General features: G+C 43.9%; 1 protein-coding gene across 1 annotated transcript in view; it reads left to right on the top strand.

Annotated features, from left to right (window-relative positions):
* Window positions 1-18661, top strand: part of Arhgef6 (Rac/Cdc42 guanine nucleotide exchange factor 6) — a 119982-nt gene that overhangs the window by 17760 nt on the left and 83561 nt on the right. The window contains 2 exon segments of the mRNA XM_038317173.1: window positions 13951-14035; window positions 16185-16315. Of these exon segments, the coding sequence (XP_038173101.1) occupies window positions 13951-14035; window positions 16185-16315 (216 nt within the window).

The raw sequence follows: 18661 nt of genomic DNA, 5'->3' as shown, positions 1-18661 counted from the left end.
TTCCCTCCAGTCCTTGCGAAGCACTCTCCTTGCTCGCTTGCTCTCTCACGTTCAAGCCCTCTTTCTTCGCACTCCTAGTTATAAATCCGACCTCTACGCCTGTGTAACATTATTTGTCTGTATAATCATATGCATATGATTTTTCATAAGACTATTTTCCCCCTTTCCAGTATTCTTTATTGCCTCCAGCTCTGTATCTAGGCTCTAGGCTCCATTTCTCCGTTTCTTGTTAGCATGCCCATTGGTGTCATTCTATTCATGTCTTATTTAGACATTCATGCCGGTGAGATTTTGTAGCTGTGGCTTCTCTGATACCTCTAAGAGACATTGTAACCTCATCTGTTTGCATTCTTGGAAGGCAGAGTAGTACCTGGGAATGCGTTATATATATTTAAATTTTTACCTTCTAAGGAAAGACAACAGAATGGAACACTTGGTGATACACACATAGAATCCTAGTACTTGGTATGTAATCAGGAGTTCAAAGCCAGCCTCAGATACATGGGACACTACGAAAGGGGGGGGGGGAATGGAAGTTAGTGTATATGGGGTTGACTTCTTTATTTCCTATTTTTTCCATGTATATGTATGTAGTATGTACCTGTGCGTGTGGGTACACATGTCTGAGGAGGCCAGAAGCCAATATTAGGTGTCTTCCTCAATTTTTATTTTAAAATATGTATGTTTATGCATATGGATGTGTATCTGTGAGTGTATGCCATGTGTGTGTCGATGCTCAAGCAGGCAAGAAGGCATCGTAGTCCCTGGAACTGAAGTTACAGGCAGCTCTAAGGTGCCTGATGTGGATGCTGGGTGTTGAACTCGTGTCTGCTGCAAGAACAGCAAGTGCTTTTAACTACTGAGCCATCTCTCCAGGCTTCTACCTTTTTCTTCAGACATGAGCTCTCCCTGCACCTGGAACTCATCAGTTCTGCTAGACTGTCTAGCCGGTACGTCCCAAGGATGTGCCTGTCTCGTACTCTCCAGCTCCGTGGCGAGAGAAATGTGCTGGGTTTTTATGCCAGCGCCAGGGATCCAGACTCAGATCTTCATGTCAGGAACCTCACTGCCTAAGCCATCCCACCAGTCCGTTTACCAGAACTCACATAGTATCCCTTTACTTATCTTACAAGAAAGCAGTAAACTGGTGTATTTGCTACCGTTCTGTTGCTGTGATAAAACACCAAGACCCAGGCAACTTACAGGAGAAAGGGTTTACTTAGGCTCATGGGATAAGAATCCACCGTGGAGGGAGGCATGACAGCAGGCAGGTGTGGCAGCTGGTGTAGAAAGCTGAGAACGCACATCTTGAACTGCTAGCATGGAACAGAATTCGTAAGCTAAAAATGTTGCCAGTCTTTTCAACTCTGAAAGCTGATCTCCAATAGCATTCACCTTCCAACAAGGCCATGCATCCTAAATATCCCCAAATAGTACTGTCAACTGGAGATCAAGTGTTCAAACACCTGAAATCAATGGGGGGGGGGGGGCGTTTCTCCTTCAAATTACTACAGTTAATTCTTGGTATATATTAGGTGCTCAGATGGTATTTATTGAATAGATAGTAGCTTGGTCTTAATTTTAATTAGTTTTAAAAATATTTTCTTCAGGATATCTTGGATGTCTAATACTAACTGTATAGCGAGCGAAAAAAGGAAAAGAAAGCTAGGTCTCCTCCAACATATCATGGCTCGGTGTTTTTTATGCCGAGCTAACGCGTCTGTTTCAAAGTTGTCTAATTTTACTTTTGTTTTGTTTTGAGATACAGATTCATTACATAGCCAAGATTGGCCGCCATCTTGTGTCAATTTTCCTGCCTCAGTTTCCTCTCTCAAGTATTTTTAATTAGGGAAAGATAGAAAGTTGTGGGAGCTTACGTCCTAGGATGTCATATGGAAACACTTGGCTTCCCTACCTGCCCACTTCTTAGTTCTTATCTTACCCCAAATCTCTTGGTTTCATTGGCCTTTCCTTTTTTTTAAAAAAAAAAAACAGATTTATTTATTTATTTTTACTGTGCACATATATATGTACACATGCATGTTTATTTTTTATTGTGTGCCTGTATATATGCATACATGAATGAGCGTGCATGCCCGTTCACATGGGTGGAGGTGGAGGTGGAGGTGGAGGTGGAGGTGGAGGTGGAGGTGAGAGAACAGCTTTAGAGAATGTGTTCTCTCTCCTCACTATTCAGTGTCCAGACTGAACTCACGTTGTCAGTCTCGACAGCAGGCACTTTTGCTTCTGATCCATCCTGCTGGCCCCTTCATTGGCCTTTCAAAGTTAGACCTCTCCCTATGCTCTATTCCTACATGTGACCTCCAACGCGACACAAATGGTGAAGTGAAGTCTCCCAGTCACACTCTGGTAATAAGTGAATTTATTGTACAGGGTGACAGAAAATTTATGAGCTCTGATTTATCAAGTTTGAATGGGAAAATAAAAGTCTTTTGCCCTCCCTTCTTTCTTGGAAAGACATGCCGAGTCAGCTTGAGAATATTCTTGCATGCTACCGCTTCAGAATGACAAACATGCTTTTTTGTTTTCTTTGTTGTTAATATCCATTTATTTTTATTTTGTGAGTCTGAGTATTTTGCCTGTATGTAAAACACATATATATGTGTGTGTGTGTGTGCTCATAGAAACCAGAAGAGCGTGTTGGATCAACTCAAACTGGAGTTAAGGACAGTTTGTAAGCTGTCAGGAAAGTGTTGAGAACCAAACCCAGGTCCTGTGCAAGAGTGGCAGATACTTTTAACTACTGAACCATCATCTTTTCAGCTCCTGATGTTTTTTAGAGACAGGGCCTCACTCTGTAGCTCATGCTGTCCTGGATGTCACTGTGTACCCCAGTAAAATGGACCTTGAACCTGTGGTGATCTCCCTGCCTTTGTCTTCTGAGTTCTGGGATTATAAGCAGTATCTTCCGTGCCTACCCTATGAGCTTGATCTTTGAGACAGTTTTAGGTTGGCTTTTGTTGGGTGACTGTTCTGTGAGCTATAGATGCTAACTGAAACACTACAATTAATGTCTCTGATATCTGAGTTCCTGAATGTCCATCTTCCAGTGTTTGGATTTTTTCTAAGGTAAAAAAAAAAATGTGTTTTTAATGAAATGTTGTAAAATTCATTAATTAATTAACAAACTAATGAATTAATTAATGTCTGTTAGGCATTTCTGCCTCTGAAAAGGATGTATTTTTTTAATTACACAGAGACAGAAATATGAGGTGGCAGAAGAATTGCTAAATGTGATCTCTAAATAAAGAGGGACTGGAAGTGTAACTTGTTTGGTAGCGTGCTTGCCTAGCATGCTGGCAGCCCTGGATTTGCTTCCCAATACTGCACGAACCGGTGTAGTAATGCATACCTGTAATCTCAGTGTGTGTGAGATAAAGGAAGGAGGATCAGAAGTTCATGCCCATCCTTAGCTTCACAGTGAGGTCCAGGCCAGCCGGGGCTACAGAAGACCTTGTCTGTAAAAGAGAGAAAACGATAGCTAATTTTGATGCAACATCCTTCCCACCCAGATAAACTAGAGATGGAAGGACTTTGGATATGTAGTTTATAGTCTTTAAAAATTGCAAGTTGCCTCTTGTTGATGGGGAGACATTTGCCATATTTCACTGACCTCTGCCTATGAATTGAAGCTGGCTTTAGAACATGGGTATGAATAAGTGAGTCCAGCTTGCATTTGTTGTCCTTTTACTGCTCTATAACACAATAATTAAAATATAGTCCATTTTAGCAAGGCAATTGAAACCCACAGATCCGTCCTGCTTCCTTTCTCTCTAATACTTAGGTCATGGTGCTTCTGGCGGGATTTAATGGAGTTTCTATGACCTGGGACCATATTTAATACATGATTCAAAAGATCCACAACCAGGGAGTCTGACGTGCCCCTGGTCACTTCCCAGTTACAGGGATTAATTGCTTAATTTTGCAGATGAATATTGGCATTTCTTGTTTTAGATAGCTGTTTATTGCAAAGCTGGAAGGTGATTGATCTTGTTTTTGTTGTTTATTAAGTGATATATCTTTCTGAGTTTTTTTTTATTTTGTGGTGTTAGATATTGAGCCTTTGGACTTGCGTATGTTGCGCAAGTGCTTGAAACAGCGAGCTACATCCCTTGCCCTCTTTCTGAGTTTATTGTACTTTTCGCAGTGCTTTTCCTTTGGTCGTGATTATCTATTGACAGGAACATCTAAACACTCAGTATGTATTTCAATGTCTATTGAGATCCTACTGTGTGACAGGAACTCTTCTGGACATGGAAGGTATAAAAGTGGAAAAAAATGCACTGGTGTCACGTGACTTCGATTGTAGAAGTTGTCTGTCTGCATGTAAGGCTCTCGAAGAGACCATCCTCTCCGTCAACCAGTGAGGGATTAGTCATCGTGGATTTCACACGGGTTGCCAGAGTCGTAGGTCAGTTTAAAAGACTCTACCACCCAATTGGGAACCCGTGAGTAGTCTTCACACGGAGACAAAAAGAGATGGAGATTATGAAGAGCTGGCTTGCTGGTAGATCACGGGGGGGGGGGGGGCTCTGTTTCTCAGCATGGCACATGTTCCAGAAGAGGCATAAAGGTTGGTACATGGAGGACTTCATGGAAACTGGCAGTAGTTCATGAACTTCATCTCTCAGATTTGTGCAGACCTCATTTTATCCCCCGTACCTAGATCTTAGGGGATCATTGCTTTGGCTATCTTTTAAGGATCCAACCCAGTCGTTGGAGGCCCCCACGAAAGCAGAGGCTTCAAACCCAACTCCGTTACTCTCCAGATTGTTACAAGATTAAACACTGGACACTTCGGAGGAGATTCTCACTCTTCATATGTTTGCCATGGTCCTCGAACCACAGAGTTCTAAAATCTACAGTAGCGAGAATGTCTAGGCCCCTTTTCATCCTTTGAAAAGAAGAGGGAAAAGTGCTGCGGATATTAGAAGTTTATTTGGGAGCACGTGGCTAGTAACAGTGAAGAACTGAAATATATTATCGGGTGGGTAAAGATGGCTCAGTGGATAGATGTGATTGTATTGAAGCCCAATAATCCCCACATGGTGGGAGGAAAGACCTGACTCCCACAGGTTTTCCTCTGACCGTCATATACCCTGAAATGAATAAAAAGTAAAATATAAACAGAAATACATGGTTAAATGAAATACATTCATAAAATACAAGACGGGACTGTTTTCCAAGTTCTCACCTGTGAGCTATTGTTAATGCAAACATTTCCCCATAGAAATAAGGCTTTGCATGTTGATTTTGTTTCCTGGATGGCCCACAGAAGCTTGTTTTAATACTTTATGCGGCTAAACTATAAAAACACACAGAGACTAAGAAGCAGGTGCGATGCTAAGTCTCCAGGAAAATGTGTTCTTCGTTCCGATTTAGAACACCCGGAAGTCAAATCCTTTTTCTTAAGCAGGTGGTGGTAGGTGTTGGGGAGCCCACCTCAGGTTCTCACATAAAAACATTCCAGTGACTGAGGTATTGCCCTCTTCCTTCCCAAAAACTGGCAGCCACTGTGGCTCTGAAAAGGAGCCCGTGACTGGAGGAAGGGCAGTGGAGGAGCTACAAGAGTGACTAGGTTCCGCATGCCCTTCATGTCCTTTTTCTTTCTTGTGGGTTTTCTCTGTTGCAGTGCCTTTGTAAAACCCCATGCCTTCCCACCCAAGATGCCTCAATCAGTTCTTTCTTTTCAGTTTATTTATTTTTATTAAAAATTGCCATCTCCTCCCATCCTCCTCCCCCTTCCCTCCCCTCCCCTCCACCCATACCCCCACTCCCTCCCTCTCCAGGCCAAAGAGCCATCAGGGTTCTCTACACTATGTTCAGTTCAAGGTCCTCCCAACTCCCTCCAGGTCCAGGAAGGTGAGCAACCAAACTGACAAGGCTCCCACAGAGCCCGTCCTTGTCGCCATTGTCCTTGGCTTCTCGGTCAGCCTCCACCATCAGCCACTTTCAGAGAGTCCGGTTTGGTCAGATGTTCCATCAGTCCCATTCCAACTGGACTTGGTGATCTCCGTTAGTTCTGTCTTGCCGTCTCAGTGGGTGAATGCACCCCTCACGGTTCTGACTTTCTTTCTCATGTTCTCTCTCCTTCTGCTCCTCATCAGGACCTTGGGAGCTCAGTCCGGTGCTCCAATGTGGGGCTCTGTCTCTATCTCCATCCATCGCCTGGTGAAGGTTCTATGGTGATATGCAAGATATTCATGAGTATGGTTATAGGATCTGGCCTTTTTTGGCTCCCTCTCCACAGCTGCCCAAGGAACTAGCTGGGGGCATCTCCCTGGACACCTGGGAACCCCTCTAGAGTCAAGTCTCTTGACAACCCTCGGATGGCTCACTTAATTAAGATATATTCTTCCCTGCTCCCATGTCCAAATAGAAAACACTATTCTAAGTGAGGTAACCCAGACCCAAAAAGATGAACATGGGATGTACTCACTCATAATTAAAGGACATTGAGCCTATAATTCGTGATCCTTGAGAAGACAATAAAAAGATGAACCCAAATAAAAACATACAGTTATCCTCCTGGATGTTGGAAGTAGATAAGATTGCCGGGCATAAATTGGGAACTTGGGAGTGGGGTGGGATGGGGGCAAGGAGGGATGGGGAGAGAAAGGCGTGAAAGGGAGGATGGGGAAAGCTCGATCAGTTCTTGTCTCTTCTCTTTCCTAAACACTGAGCCCTCTGGTGAAGATTAGTCTTTAGTGTGGAGAGTGGGGGGTTTCCCTGAAGGTGGATGCTGGCGAGGTCAACTTGGTGAATCGAGAGTGGGAACAGTGAGGAGTTAGGCTTGGGCCTTAGTTCTTTCCTATCTGCAGTATGGGGCTAAGCGTCCTGCCTCTGGATTCTATGAGGGTCAGTCCTCTAGGAGCCTGTGTTAGCCATATAAAGTGACTGCATAGAGACCCACAGATGTTATGTAGGAGCCTTTGTTACTCATATAAAGTCTATAGAGATCCGCAGAGATGAGAGAACATATATGGTTAAACAAAGTGACTGTAGACACAATCACTAGCCAAATGCCACTGTGCAGTGGCAGAACCATAAAGAAATATGAGTTTGGTTTTTTTAAAAAGAACATCAACTTATAAAATCTATTATGGAAGTTCCCCTGACTCTCTTGCTTTATATATTTAACACATGCTAGGCAAGCAGTCTACCACTGAACGACATCCCATACCTTTTAACTGTTTACTTTGAGGCAGTATCTTATAACGTTGCTTAGGCTGGCCTGGAAGTAATTCTGTAACCCAAGCAGGCCTTGACCTAGTGCTTTCTCTGCCTGAGGCTCCCAAGCATCTAGGATTTATAGGCCTGCTTCATGAGATCCCGTTCACTGTGCATATTTCTGGTCAAAGAGAATGCTCTTGCCATAATATAAGGTTGTGATTTCCTGTCCACTTAGCAATACATTTCAGCAAAAATGAGGACTTTAGCATTTGAGTCTATGCAGAGGCCTTTGGTGATGTTGGCTAGTGTGAATCCATTTTCTATACTATAGCCTTGAGAATTGAATCAGATTTGAGACCGGAGAGATCTAGCTAAGATGTTGACTTTGACATTCTCTATTCAGAACATGGATCAATAGGCTTGTCATTGGCCTGTATTGGTTAAGTTCGTCTCATTTTCCAGATGTAAACGTCACAGGAAAGTGGTGTTGTTTTCCTAAGGTCCTTCCCATGGTCTAGCAGTGCCAAAGGTGGTATTGGAGTCTAGGTCGCCAGACCCCCACACCTCTTTCCAACATATCTCATGTTGTTGCAAATACAGGCCCAGGTAGGATCTTGTTTCCTAAATTGCTGAAATGCAGAGGAATGGAGGGAATCAAAGTCCGTGAATCAGGGTTTGCACTTTTAAGTTTGCTCCACGTTAATTGAATCAGTTATTAGGCCGGGTACAAATGCCATTACTGTATTCTAGCAGGTGGAATGGGTAATGGGTAATGGGAATGGGTAATGAGTCTAATTTCTGAGCTAAGAGCATTATTTGTCGCTGACTGCTTTTAGCGGGAGCTGTGTGGCATTCTCACGGGTTACAGAGCCAGAAGCAGTACCACCAGTGAAATATGACTAAGCAGCTCAGATTTGCCATTTCCTTCAGAGTTCAGGGGTTAGCAGAGGCAGTGTGTTCTGCCGTGAGAATTAGAGAATGTGATTCAGGATGAGCTCAGTTAATTTCAGATTCCGTTTCATAAGACCGAGATGAACAGGAAAGCACTGGGCTGGCCTGAAATATTTGGCATCTTTTCTTTAAACGGGCTAGAATTAGAAGCTGTGCACCTTGGCGGTTCCATTGGACCACTTGCTTTTCAGTCGATTAGACTGAAAGAACAACAACAACAACAACCAGAGAGTAATGGAGCCAGCTGTGATCAATGTAAACCTGAAGGCAACCTGCAATGGGAGTTGACTGGGTGCCATGGAAGCCGCGGGGGACATTACAGGCATTGTTGACTCTGAAATAGAATGGAGGGTGTGGGGATTCCTTTCTTAATTGGGATGTAGCTGGCCTGCTGTGACTGCTTAACTCGGGTGCTTAATGCATGATAATGAGGAAATCAAGGGAGCCCAGGTGGCTTAGCTCATTGCTGGAGCCACAAACTGGACCCCCCCCCCCCAATTTTACTGGTGCCTTACAAAGTGTGAACTGCTCTTCCTGACTTCTGGCAAATGCAGCCATGAGTTGTGCTGGGAAATGGGAAGGGAATTATTAGGCAGGGCCCCTTGGGAGACAGTCTAGGAGGGAGGAGATTTTCATTGCCGCAGTGAGCTGAATTAGTCATTTTGGGGACTCTTACAAACTATCTGCAGATGGTTCAGATGCTACTGGGACTGAAGCAGCAAGGGATTTCTTCCGGTGCCAACCCACGGATGGCTTTTCTGTGTTTTCCTATGTCTCAAGGAAGCCTCAAGGGTATGCGCATGGCTGCAACGCCCGTCAGAGCAGCCCGTTGTCGATGTTTTTTCTTTGAGGGAAGGCTTCGTGTACCTCAGGCTGGTCTCAAGCTTGGTATGTTGTTGAAGATGAACGTGGCCTTCTGATCCTCCTGCTTCAACTGCCTGACTATCGAGGCTGCAGAAGTGCCTTAAACACTCCTGTTTCACAGGATGCTAGCGGTCAAATTCAGGACTTCCTTCATACAAACTAGGAAGGCACTCTTCCAAGCAAACTACACCCCCGATTTCGTATGTGTGTACTTTTATCGGTTCCATCACTTTCCTAGTCTGTGATTATACGCTTGATCTTAGTTTAGTCACTTAAGGAAGTAAGGAAATAATTGTTCCCACATTGCAGGCTTGTTGGGAGAAACAAATACAATGAAAAAAAATCAAATCTTATCCTCCTGGTAATATCAACATGCCATAACCTTGTAACAAGGGAAATGGTTTCTCATATTCATTCATGGTTCTGGAGGGTAGGAAGCCCAAGCTGAAGTTGCTAGTAGAGCCGGTAGCTGGTAAGTACATGATCACGGTGTCTCGTATGGTGGAAATGGCAAAGCAGCTGTTTGGGGTCCTTTTATTTATTTACTTTTAAACTTATTTTTATTTTATGTGTGTTTTTGCCTGTGTGTATGTCTTTGCACCATGTGTGTGCTTGATACCGGTGGAAGCTAGAAAGCGTTATACTCCCTGGATCTGGAGTTATAGGTGGTTGTGAGCTGCCCCATGGGTGCTGTGAATTGAACTCTGGGCCTCTGGGAGAGCAGTCAGTGCTCTTAACCACTGAGCCACAGCCTCACTTTTATTTTTTCTTAATGAGCTTACTAATCCCATTCATGAGAAATCTGTCCTTGCTCATGACCTAATAACTTCCCAATGCCCCCACTTCCAAACAGTACCACCTCAAAGGTTAAATTTCAGTGCATGAATTTGGGTAACATAAATACTCAAGTCATCGCAATATGTATTTACTCTCTAAGCCTCATGCCAGGCAGATGGCAGGGCCCAGCAAATCAGTAATCATATTTATTTGGTTAGTGAGGGGTAGAGTGGAGACATAGCTCAGTGAGTAGCCTAGCAGGCATGAAGCCCTGGGTTTCTTCCCCAGCACGGTATTGTACTTGCTGGAGCTGTCAGTGCCCATAATCCCTGTGCTCTGGAGGTGGAAGCAGGAACATCAGAAGTTGAAAGGTAGTCCTTGGCTATAGGGAGTTTGTGGTCTAGCCTAGACTTTATGAGACCTTGTAGAAAATGGGGAGAGGGTTAGTGAGGTACTAGAGAATGCAACAGGGAATTAGAGGAATGCCTGCTAAGGTGCCTCTTTGCCTTACACATTGAAATGGAGAGTGACTTCAAAAGAATCTATTTGTAAAATCATAGAAATGGTAACTTCTGCACAATTTACACTGGCAGATCCCCAAGATTTCAGAATTCACAACTGGTGTTTAGAAGATGGAAAATAGGTTTTGATATTATTGTGGATTTCCAGAACGGAAAAAAAATGTTGGAAAACGTGTAACAACTAAATGTCTTGTCTCATTTCATCTGCTGATGTTGGAATGGAGTTTGGCTGGCTGTATGTGAATGTTCAGAGAAGAATCTCTAATGAGGTTCAGTGCCTGTCTTCTCTATTGCTTACCCACAGTAGAGTTTCTGTTGTTTGTAAACTTGAGCGGCATTCGCCCAGTTGCTGGAGGGCTACCTTGGGACTCTCTAGCAAGAATTCCAATTCTCTTTTCCACGTCTGAGTCACAGAAGTGGTAAAATGAATGGATGGTGGGAGTCTTAGTGTTCATCTGGCCTTCACAGATCTACATGAACTAAGTGGCTCCTTTCTGAACCAAAACAGGGATAAAGAAAGCTCAGCTGTGCAGAATCTTGATCATGTACCAGACAGTAAAGAGGCGAGCGGGTGTCTTACAGAGTACTACATGGTGATATCATCACAACTTTGTCATGAGTTGACTTGAACTTTGAAAAGTACTTACCTTTCCACAGGTCCCAGGGTTTGCAGATAGAAAGAGGGGTTAGTTTTCCATTTTGTGACATTAGGGAGAGATGTAATTGCTCAATGCTGTAATACTAACACTTGGGGGGGGGGTGGAGGCTGGAGAATTACTGCACACAGTGAGTTCCAGGCCAGCCAGACCTATATAGCTCTGTCTCAAAACCAAATCACAGAAAAAGAACAAAAAAAAATAACAAAACAGTGGTGGTCTTCCTATTCCAGCGGCCTATATAGTGCCTCATTTCTCCTTGTTCTTCTTATCCCACTCCACCTTAAGGGACTCTCGCCCACTTTTTCCCAGGTGGTCTTTCCTCATCCGTAAAGGAATCTCACACTTCCCATTTTTGCAGTATGCTCTAAATGGCTGGCAATGAAGGGAAGCGATGTTCTCTCTCCAAATAATGTTTCCTTCTCTATAGGAGATCCAGGCCAAGTTCACGGAGGAGAGATCTAGAGTAGGATTCTATTTGGAGAGGCTGAGGCTGTAACTCAGTTGGTCAAGTACTTGTCCAACATATAATGGGATGGTGGCACACATTGCTAACCCCAACCCCTGAGAGGTAGAAGCACTAGGCTCAAAATTTCAAGGTTCTCCTTGATGGCCAAGCATGTTCAAGGTCAGTCTGTGCTGCATGCAGCCCTATCTTTAAAAAAATGATCAGTTTAGAGTTTAGGAATGTATGGTGTAGTGAAGGCTGTCTGTCGGGGTATCTGGACAAATACTCTGAAACAATAATCCCCGTGCTTTGTTCTTCTTCTAATCCCCCAAGTTTTCTCAAAAGGGAACTGGGTGCAGCCCAGGCAACTTCCTCATTTGAACAGAGACTCTAGTTGATGCATGCTTTATTTCATGATCAGTTCATATGTTCTAAAACTCAGTCAAGTACCAGGCTATTTTAAGAATCCCAGTGTTGCCATTTGCACGCAATCAACCTGGGTAAGGAACACAAGGCAGGTAATTTCCTCCCAGGTTTGACTCCCCTGTCTTTATTCTCCTAGAATTTCGTTTTGTTTATCGATGTAGAGACTGTCCACTTTTTCCATATCGGTCAACAGACATACCCATATGCACACATATCAACAGTCCCACTGGCAATGAGAGGCTGAAAACCAATGAACTTCACAAACAGCCTTAGTTGGACGTGGTGGGTCACAAAGCAAGAGAAGACTTGTGGGAGAGGACAATTGGGAGTGTGGGAGGAAGACAAGAGGGAGAGAGTGATCTATGGCTGTGTGACATTGTAAAAGGAACACAGTTAACACAAAGGAAACAAGTGACCCTGCCTGGTGATTATTGTGGCATAGATATCATGAACACTTTCCCACCGGGTCATTCCTAGGGGAGATGGGCTGAGTCTGCAGGTAGGGATGCTGTTGCCACCACCATCCATTGCATTTTGTTCACCTCGGCTTTGGCAAACGAAAATAGAACTCCTGTCAGTGTTTATTCCTGGAAAAGTGTGTTTTAAACATTTGGAATGTAGTACCATTTAACTCTTCGCAAATATAATGGTACCCTTTTATTCAAAGTCTACCTCTGCTTATTTGTTTATTTGTTGTGTGTGTGTTTGTTTGCATGCATGCTCCTATGCCCATTCAACAGAGGACAGTTTAAGGAATTGACTTTTTACTTCCACATGTAAATTCTGGGGCTCTAACTGAGGTCGTCAGACCTACTATGTAGGCTAGGTTGTCCTTGAACTTTTGGTGATCCTCCTGCTTCAACTTGCTGAGTTCTGGGTTCTAGTGTGAGTCACCATGCCTGGTTTACATCCATGCTATTGGCTGACTACTTTGGCTTGTTCCTGTGCTTGATGTTACTAGCCTCAATATACATGTCCGAGATTATAAGATGCCCCAACCCATCTTAATATAGGGAATGTATTTTAAAACCAACATTTTATGTTGCATTTAAAACAATAGGGCTTGTGAAATGACTCAGTGGTTAAAGGCACTTCCACAGGTAACTCACCAGGATGGACAAGGTAGGTGAGAACCGATTTATTTCCAAAAGTTGTCCTCTAACACACACACACACACACACACACACACACACACACGCACACATGAACACACAAAAAGACATCAGTAGGTAATTGGCACTTTTAGGAGGAATAGTAACCTATCAGAATGTTAGCAAAAACTGGCAATGTGGATTTTTATTTTTAGGCAGGTCTCACTCTAGCCCAGACTGACCTGGAGCCTGGCTGGCCTCAAATTCATGGCAGTCTTCCTGCCTCAGCCTGCCAAGTGTGGTAAGTACTGATCTGATCCATCATGCCAGCCAAAGTGCCAGAAAGGCCTGGAGCCATAGCTGCAAAAGTCACCCAAAACCGGGAAGAACTCAAAAGCTCAGGCAGATGGGGAGTCAGATCCTCTCGGTTCACAGATGAGAAGGGCAGGATTGATCAGAGAAGAAAACGGAAGTGAGGGTGCAGAGCAAGAGGCAGGTCGGGACAGAAGTTCTGCAATGTGGCATTGGGATCCTGAGCAGTTGGGCAGCACCAGGGAGGAAGAGGAGGAGAGAGAGGGACTTGTGACAGCGCTACTAGTGAGGACAGGGAGCAAAAGGGAAAGCAGAAAGTCTCACCTCCTTATCTGGAGACTTCTGGGGCCATTGTTGGGCAGGGACTGAAACCTGTGCACACGCACTTTCTCTAAGTAGCTGAGGAGCATCATGTGTTCAGGTCAGGAGCATGGGGCTGCATATGTGCTGTGGACTTCCTGGTGGGCACTTCCTCCTTGGCTTGTCTTTCATATCCCAGTACTGTCTTGTTCTGACTCACTGATGGCTGCCACATGCCATTAGGCAACTCAGCCACTGCGCTAGGTTCTCCAGACGGCAGGCAGAGGTTTGCATTTTGTCTTGGACATACTTTTCTCTTTCGAGAACTTGAGGAAGGGGCCTTTGGACAGTTTTGCTTGTTGAGTTGATTGCTTACAACATCTTACAGTTTCAAATTTCCTTTTTAATAGGTTTTTGAGCCCGATGACCTTTATTCAGGGGCCAATTTCTCCAAGGTTCTGAGCACTCTTTTAGCTGTCAACAAAGCAACAGAAGGTAAGGCCTGCTGGTGATTTATGGTCCACGTTTCTAGACGCCAACTATGGCCACAGTTGTTCATATGGTACAAATTTCTTCCCTTCCCCCAAATAAATCTAAACAAATGTAAAGTACTTCACTTTTTAATAACTTAACTGTGCTTATCACAAAATAACAAGGAAAATACATGCCTATCAAGCCTACATATTGCATTCTTATATCCTTAATACAACAATAAGAACCAAAAAGGGACTGCATGCAAAGCTTTTGGATTAATTAATTAGTAAAACAAGACGGGAAACAAAAAGGGAAAGACCAGTTCCTCCTTTAAAAAAAAATAAGGTTTACAAAATAGGGCCATCACTTCCCTTTCTCCGCCAGAGATATTTTTCTTCTGGTTTTCCCTAGGTTGTGAAAAAGAGCTTTTCAGTAGTTTTGTACTGTGAATGAAACCTCAGATTCCCCATGAATGAGAAGAGTAGCTTATTTAAACATTTCTTATCCACTGTATTGGAGGTCATTAAGTATAAGCAGAATAAAGAGGAAGCTGCTATAACTATACTAGAAACCTTTTTCTGTGACATCATGACATCATGTCTTAACTCTCTGTAGTAGCCATCAAGAGTTCAAAGGCTTTGATCCCTCTCCATGGGTCCGGGCTGCCTCAACAGCTGCCAGTGATCTCATTCAATCTCTGAACCACCTTTGGAGGCCATGGTGATGGTGAAGTCCACATTAGAGATGAGGAATGCCAGCCCACAGTTACCCAACTAGAAAACAGATAACTAATCCAGGATTCGAACCCACACACGACTGTCCGGAGCCCTTATACCAAACATGAATCCTGCCGCTGAATGGTTTAAGAGCCAAAAGACTGTGTGCCCAGCACTGCCAGGTGCCATAGAGGAAATTGAAGATATGGCCCTGCCCTTGAGAAAATTACCATCTATTTATGGAGACTCAACTAATCCACGTGAAACAATTAGAGAACACGAGCAGACAATATAATCAAGTGCCAAGTAGGATGGAGCAACTAGGAAGCCATCGAGTAATTATAGTTTTACCCCCAAAGAGCTGTAGATAATAGCAAGATGTAGAAAAATACTTCTCCGAAGTTGTTCTTTTGCTATTTGGGAAAAAAGAATGTTTTTGAGCTATTGCGAGGCGTATAGCAGAGAGTACAGCTAATTCAAGTAGCTATATTTAACACACATGACAAGTATCCAGTTCTGGGAAGGGAGGGTGGTACAATTCTAACATTATGCCACACAAATTATACGTTCCTTTGCCAAACTCTTCTTGCAAGTTTTACAGTCTCTTCGCTTACCACAGATATTTATAAAAATACAAGGAGGTGAAAGTTAAAACCCACAGCCTCAAGGAAATGACTTGGATACTGAGCCTGTCGCCTGGGGAATGTTTGGGCTTTAGACTTTGGCAGTTTATATCTTTTAAAAATAAGTGGAGAGGAAAAGGAGCCTCATTTGAATTTGTCAAGAAGCCAGCCTCTCTCTTTAATACACACTCAGCATACTGAAAACACCCAGCTCAGCTCTGGCCCGATCGAATTTCACAAAGAATCAAGCAAGAGAAGGCTCCCGTGTTTGGTTTTACAAAGCGATTCCAGGATTAAGATTGCATCTGTCTCAAATCCACTCTTCTCCCTCATTCTGATTCTGCACCCCACCCCGACACACCAGGGAGACTTTATGTTATGTGTGCCACACATATTTTTACATGGAAGAAAGAACCCCTAAGTTGTGGGCCAGCAAACAAAGAGAGAAATTTGAAATATTTCAAAAGTAATAAGAGCCACAAACAGCTGTTTGGCACCCGATATAGGTCTGCCTTGGATAACAGGGCATACTGTGACAACTGCTTCAGGAGGGAAGAGTTGTAGGGAAATGGGTTAGGAGAAAATGTGGTTCTGTCGCTGTTTTTCATTATACTGGACAGCAGTGGCCAGTAAGGTTAAGAAGAAAAAAGTTGGCCATTGAAAGGAAAAAAAAAGGGAGGGGGAGCCTGAAACACATAGCCTGTTCAGAATGATAGAAGTCCCAGAGCTGCTCGGATGGCTTTGACAATGTCCTGGGAAGGAGCTTCTCATGTTGTCGGTGGTTTGCTGCCGTGAGTGGTTCTTTTACCATGTCTTTTCCTCTTTTCACAGATCAGCTATCAGAAAGACCATGTGGACGGTCCTCTTCTCTTAGCACTTCCGCTACCAACAGTGCCCCACCAAACCCACAGGCAACAGTACCCAGCACCACTCCAGCGCAGCAAAGTCAGGCAAAGGCAGTGGTAAGTGAAGTCCCCACTCCCTGCCCCCTCTGTTTTAAAATCTGTCACATCAGATCAGCATCCCAGATGTATTTCCGTATATATTCTGTTTGTTTGGTGTGTCACTAGACAGACGAGGTACAGAGTGAAAGCCAGTTCAAACTGGAATGCCAGGCTAAAGCAGGTAGGTGGGGCTCCTGGGTCTGGAACTCAGGGTTGAAGCCCATCTCTGTTATTTATGAGACTTCAGCTAGTCACTTTACTGGGAATGCTATGCAAATGTCTGTCGTTATGACTGCTTTTGATGCCACTTCGCTGCTCCTTTCCCTGCCCCATGACCTTATTAGAATGTGTTATTACCTGGGACTCACAAGCAATCAATAAGTATTTGTTATTGTTCTGGTCTTGATTGCAATCCTTTTTCTTTGAATTCTTATTGAGCAAGACCCAAGCGTAACTGGACCTGGTGGAACAAACCTGCATTCCCAGCACTCTGGAAGCTGAGGCAGGAGCATCCCTGCTAGTTTGAAGTTAACCTGGCCTACATAGTCCACTCAAGACCAGGGTCTCAAAAGAAGAGCCACTTTTAATATCAGCCCATGATAATTCTCTGGATCTCCTAATTGTCTTTGCATTTGGTCTTAGACACTTTGATTTGGGAGGAAATGCCGTTGTCTGTTCTTTCATTTTTGTCCAAAGTGACCGGCTTACTGTAGGCCACCCCAGCCTGTTACTTCCAGAGCATCTGAACAGGTGGTTCTTATCCTTTTGGAGATCACATCTTCCTCCTTCTCCTTTTGACACAGGCTCTCACATTAACCCAGCCTGGCATAGAACTTGCTATGTCTTGGAGGTAGAATGACCTTGAACTTCAGGTCCTCTTGCCTCTACCTCCCAAGTGCTAGGATCACCAGTGTGTGCAATCATACGTGGCCTATACAGTGCTGAGGACTGAACCAGGGCTTCTAGATAAGCACTCTACCCCTTAAGTTACAGCCCAGCTGTGCCAACAGATCCTTTGGAGAAGCCGATGAATGCTATGGCACCGTAGTCTTTGGCCCCTCTTACATTGCATATAAAAGCTGTGTGCATAAACTAATATGAGCAAGGAAAACTGTGTTGAGCTCATCGGATTCTCATAAGGATCTGTAACTCTCAGAAGTTAAGCCCAGAACTTCTTATTTATGTAATTGTGGGTGTTTGAGGCAGTCTCACATAGCTCGGGCTCACCTTGAATTTGACGTGTAGCTGAGGATAACCTTGAACTCCTGATCTTCCTCCCTTCAAATCTTAAGTGCTAGGATCACAGATGTGAGCCTTCCCCTACCCAGCCTAGCTGTGCCGTGTGATCTTTACTTATGACTTAAGGCCAGCCTAGTTGAGATTTGTGAGTAACCGAGAGACGGGAGTGGTTTTTATAAGGGTAGTTTAGCAGCTAACGTTTGGATCAAATTTTATGCTGGAGAGAAGCAGGGTGGAATGGTATATTAAGTTCGCTGTAGTAGCTGCTGCAGCTAAGCAGCCACATTTAGAAAACCGACGAAAGAAAAGGGAACTGAAAGCTGTGACTCCCTTGAAAATGTCCACTCTGACAAATGCAAGTTTCATTTTAAAATTTTATATTATTATTATTATTATTACTATTGCTGTTGCCGTTGTGTGTGCATGTGCTCTCTGTGTATAGTGCAGATGCATGTGGAGATCAGGAAACAACATTTGGGAGTCAGTTCCTTTTCCCCTTCCACCAGGGGCTCCTGGGGTGAAACTCGGGCCATCATCCCCCAAGACCTTGCAGATGCTTGCATATGGACTTGAAGGGGCTATTAATCTCTCCCGAGACCTACTCAGACACTCCTAAATTCAAAACAGAGGCTAAGCTAGGCACTATATCATATAGCCGCAATCCCGGCACTTAGGAGGCTGAGAGGCAGGAGGATTGCTGTGAGTCCTGCCCAGTCTCCTTAGCGAATTCCAGGACAGCCTGAGCTAATGTGAGAGACTGTCTTGGAAAAAAAAAGAACACAATAAATAAACAAATAAAATAAATAAGTGAGATGGGTCTGTGGTTTTACTCTTTTTAAATGGAAAAAGATATGTTTTAAGGGTATAGGTGTTTTGCCTGAATGTATGTCTGTGTGCCACTTACAAAAATGCCCAAGAAGACCAGAAAAGCGCAATGATTTCCCTGGTACTTGAGTGGTTGCAGATGGTTGTGAGCTGCCATGTGGGTGCTAGGACCTGAACCCAGTTCCTCTGTAAGAGCAGCCAACATTCTTAACTGCTGAGGCATTTCCCTAGAACCCTGGGGTTATGGCCTTGGTCACTCCACTTTGCTGACATCCACATAATTTCTGCGCATGCCTCAAT

The sequence above is a fragment of the Arvicola amphibius genome, chromosome X (assembly GCF_903992535.2).
Source record: "Arvicola amphibius chromosome X, mArvAmp1.2, whole genome shotgun sequence".
Lineage (NCBI taxonomy): Eukaryota > Metazoa > Chordata > Mammalia > Rodentia > Cricetidae > Arvicola > Arvicola amphibius.
The sequence above is the reverse complement of the archived record's forward strand: the minus strand, read 5'-3'. Positions and strand labels throughout refer to the sequence as shown.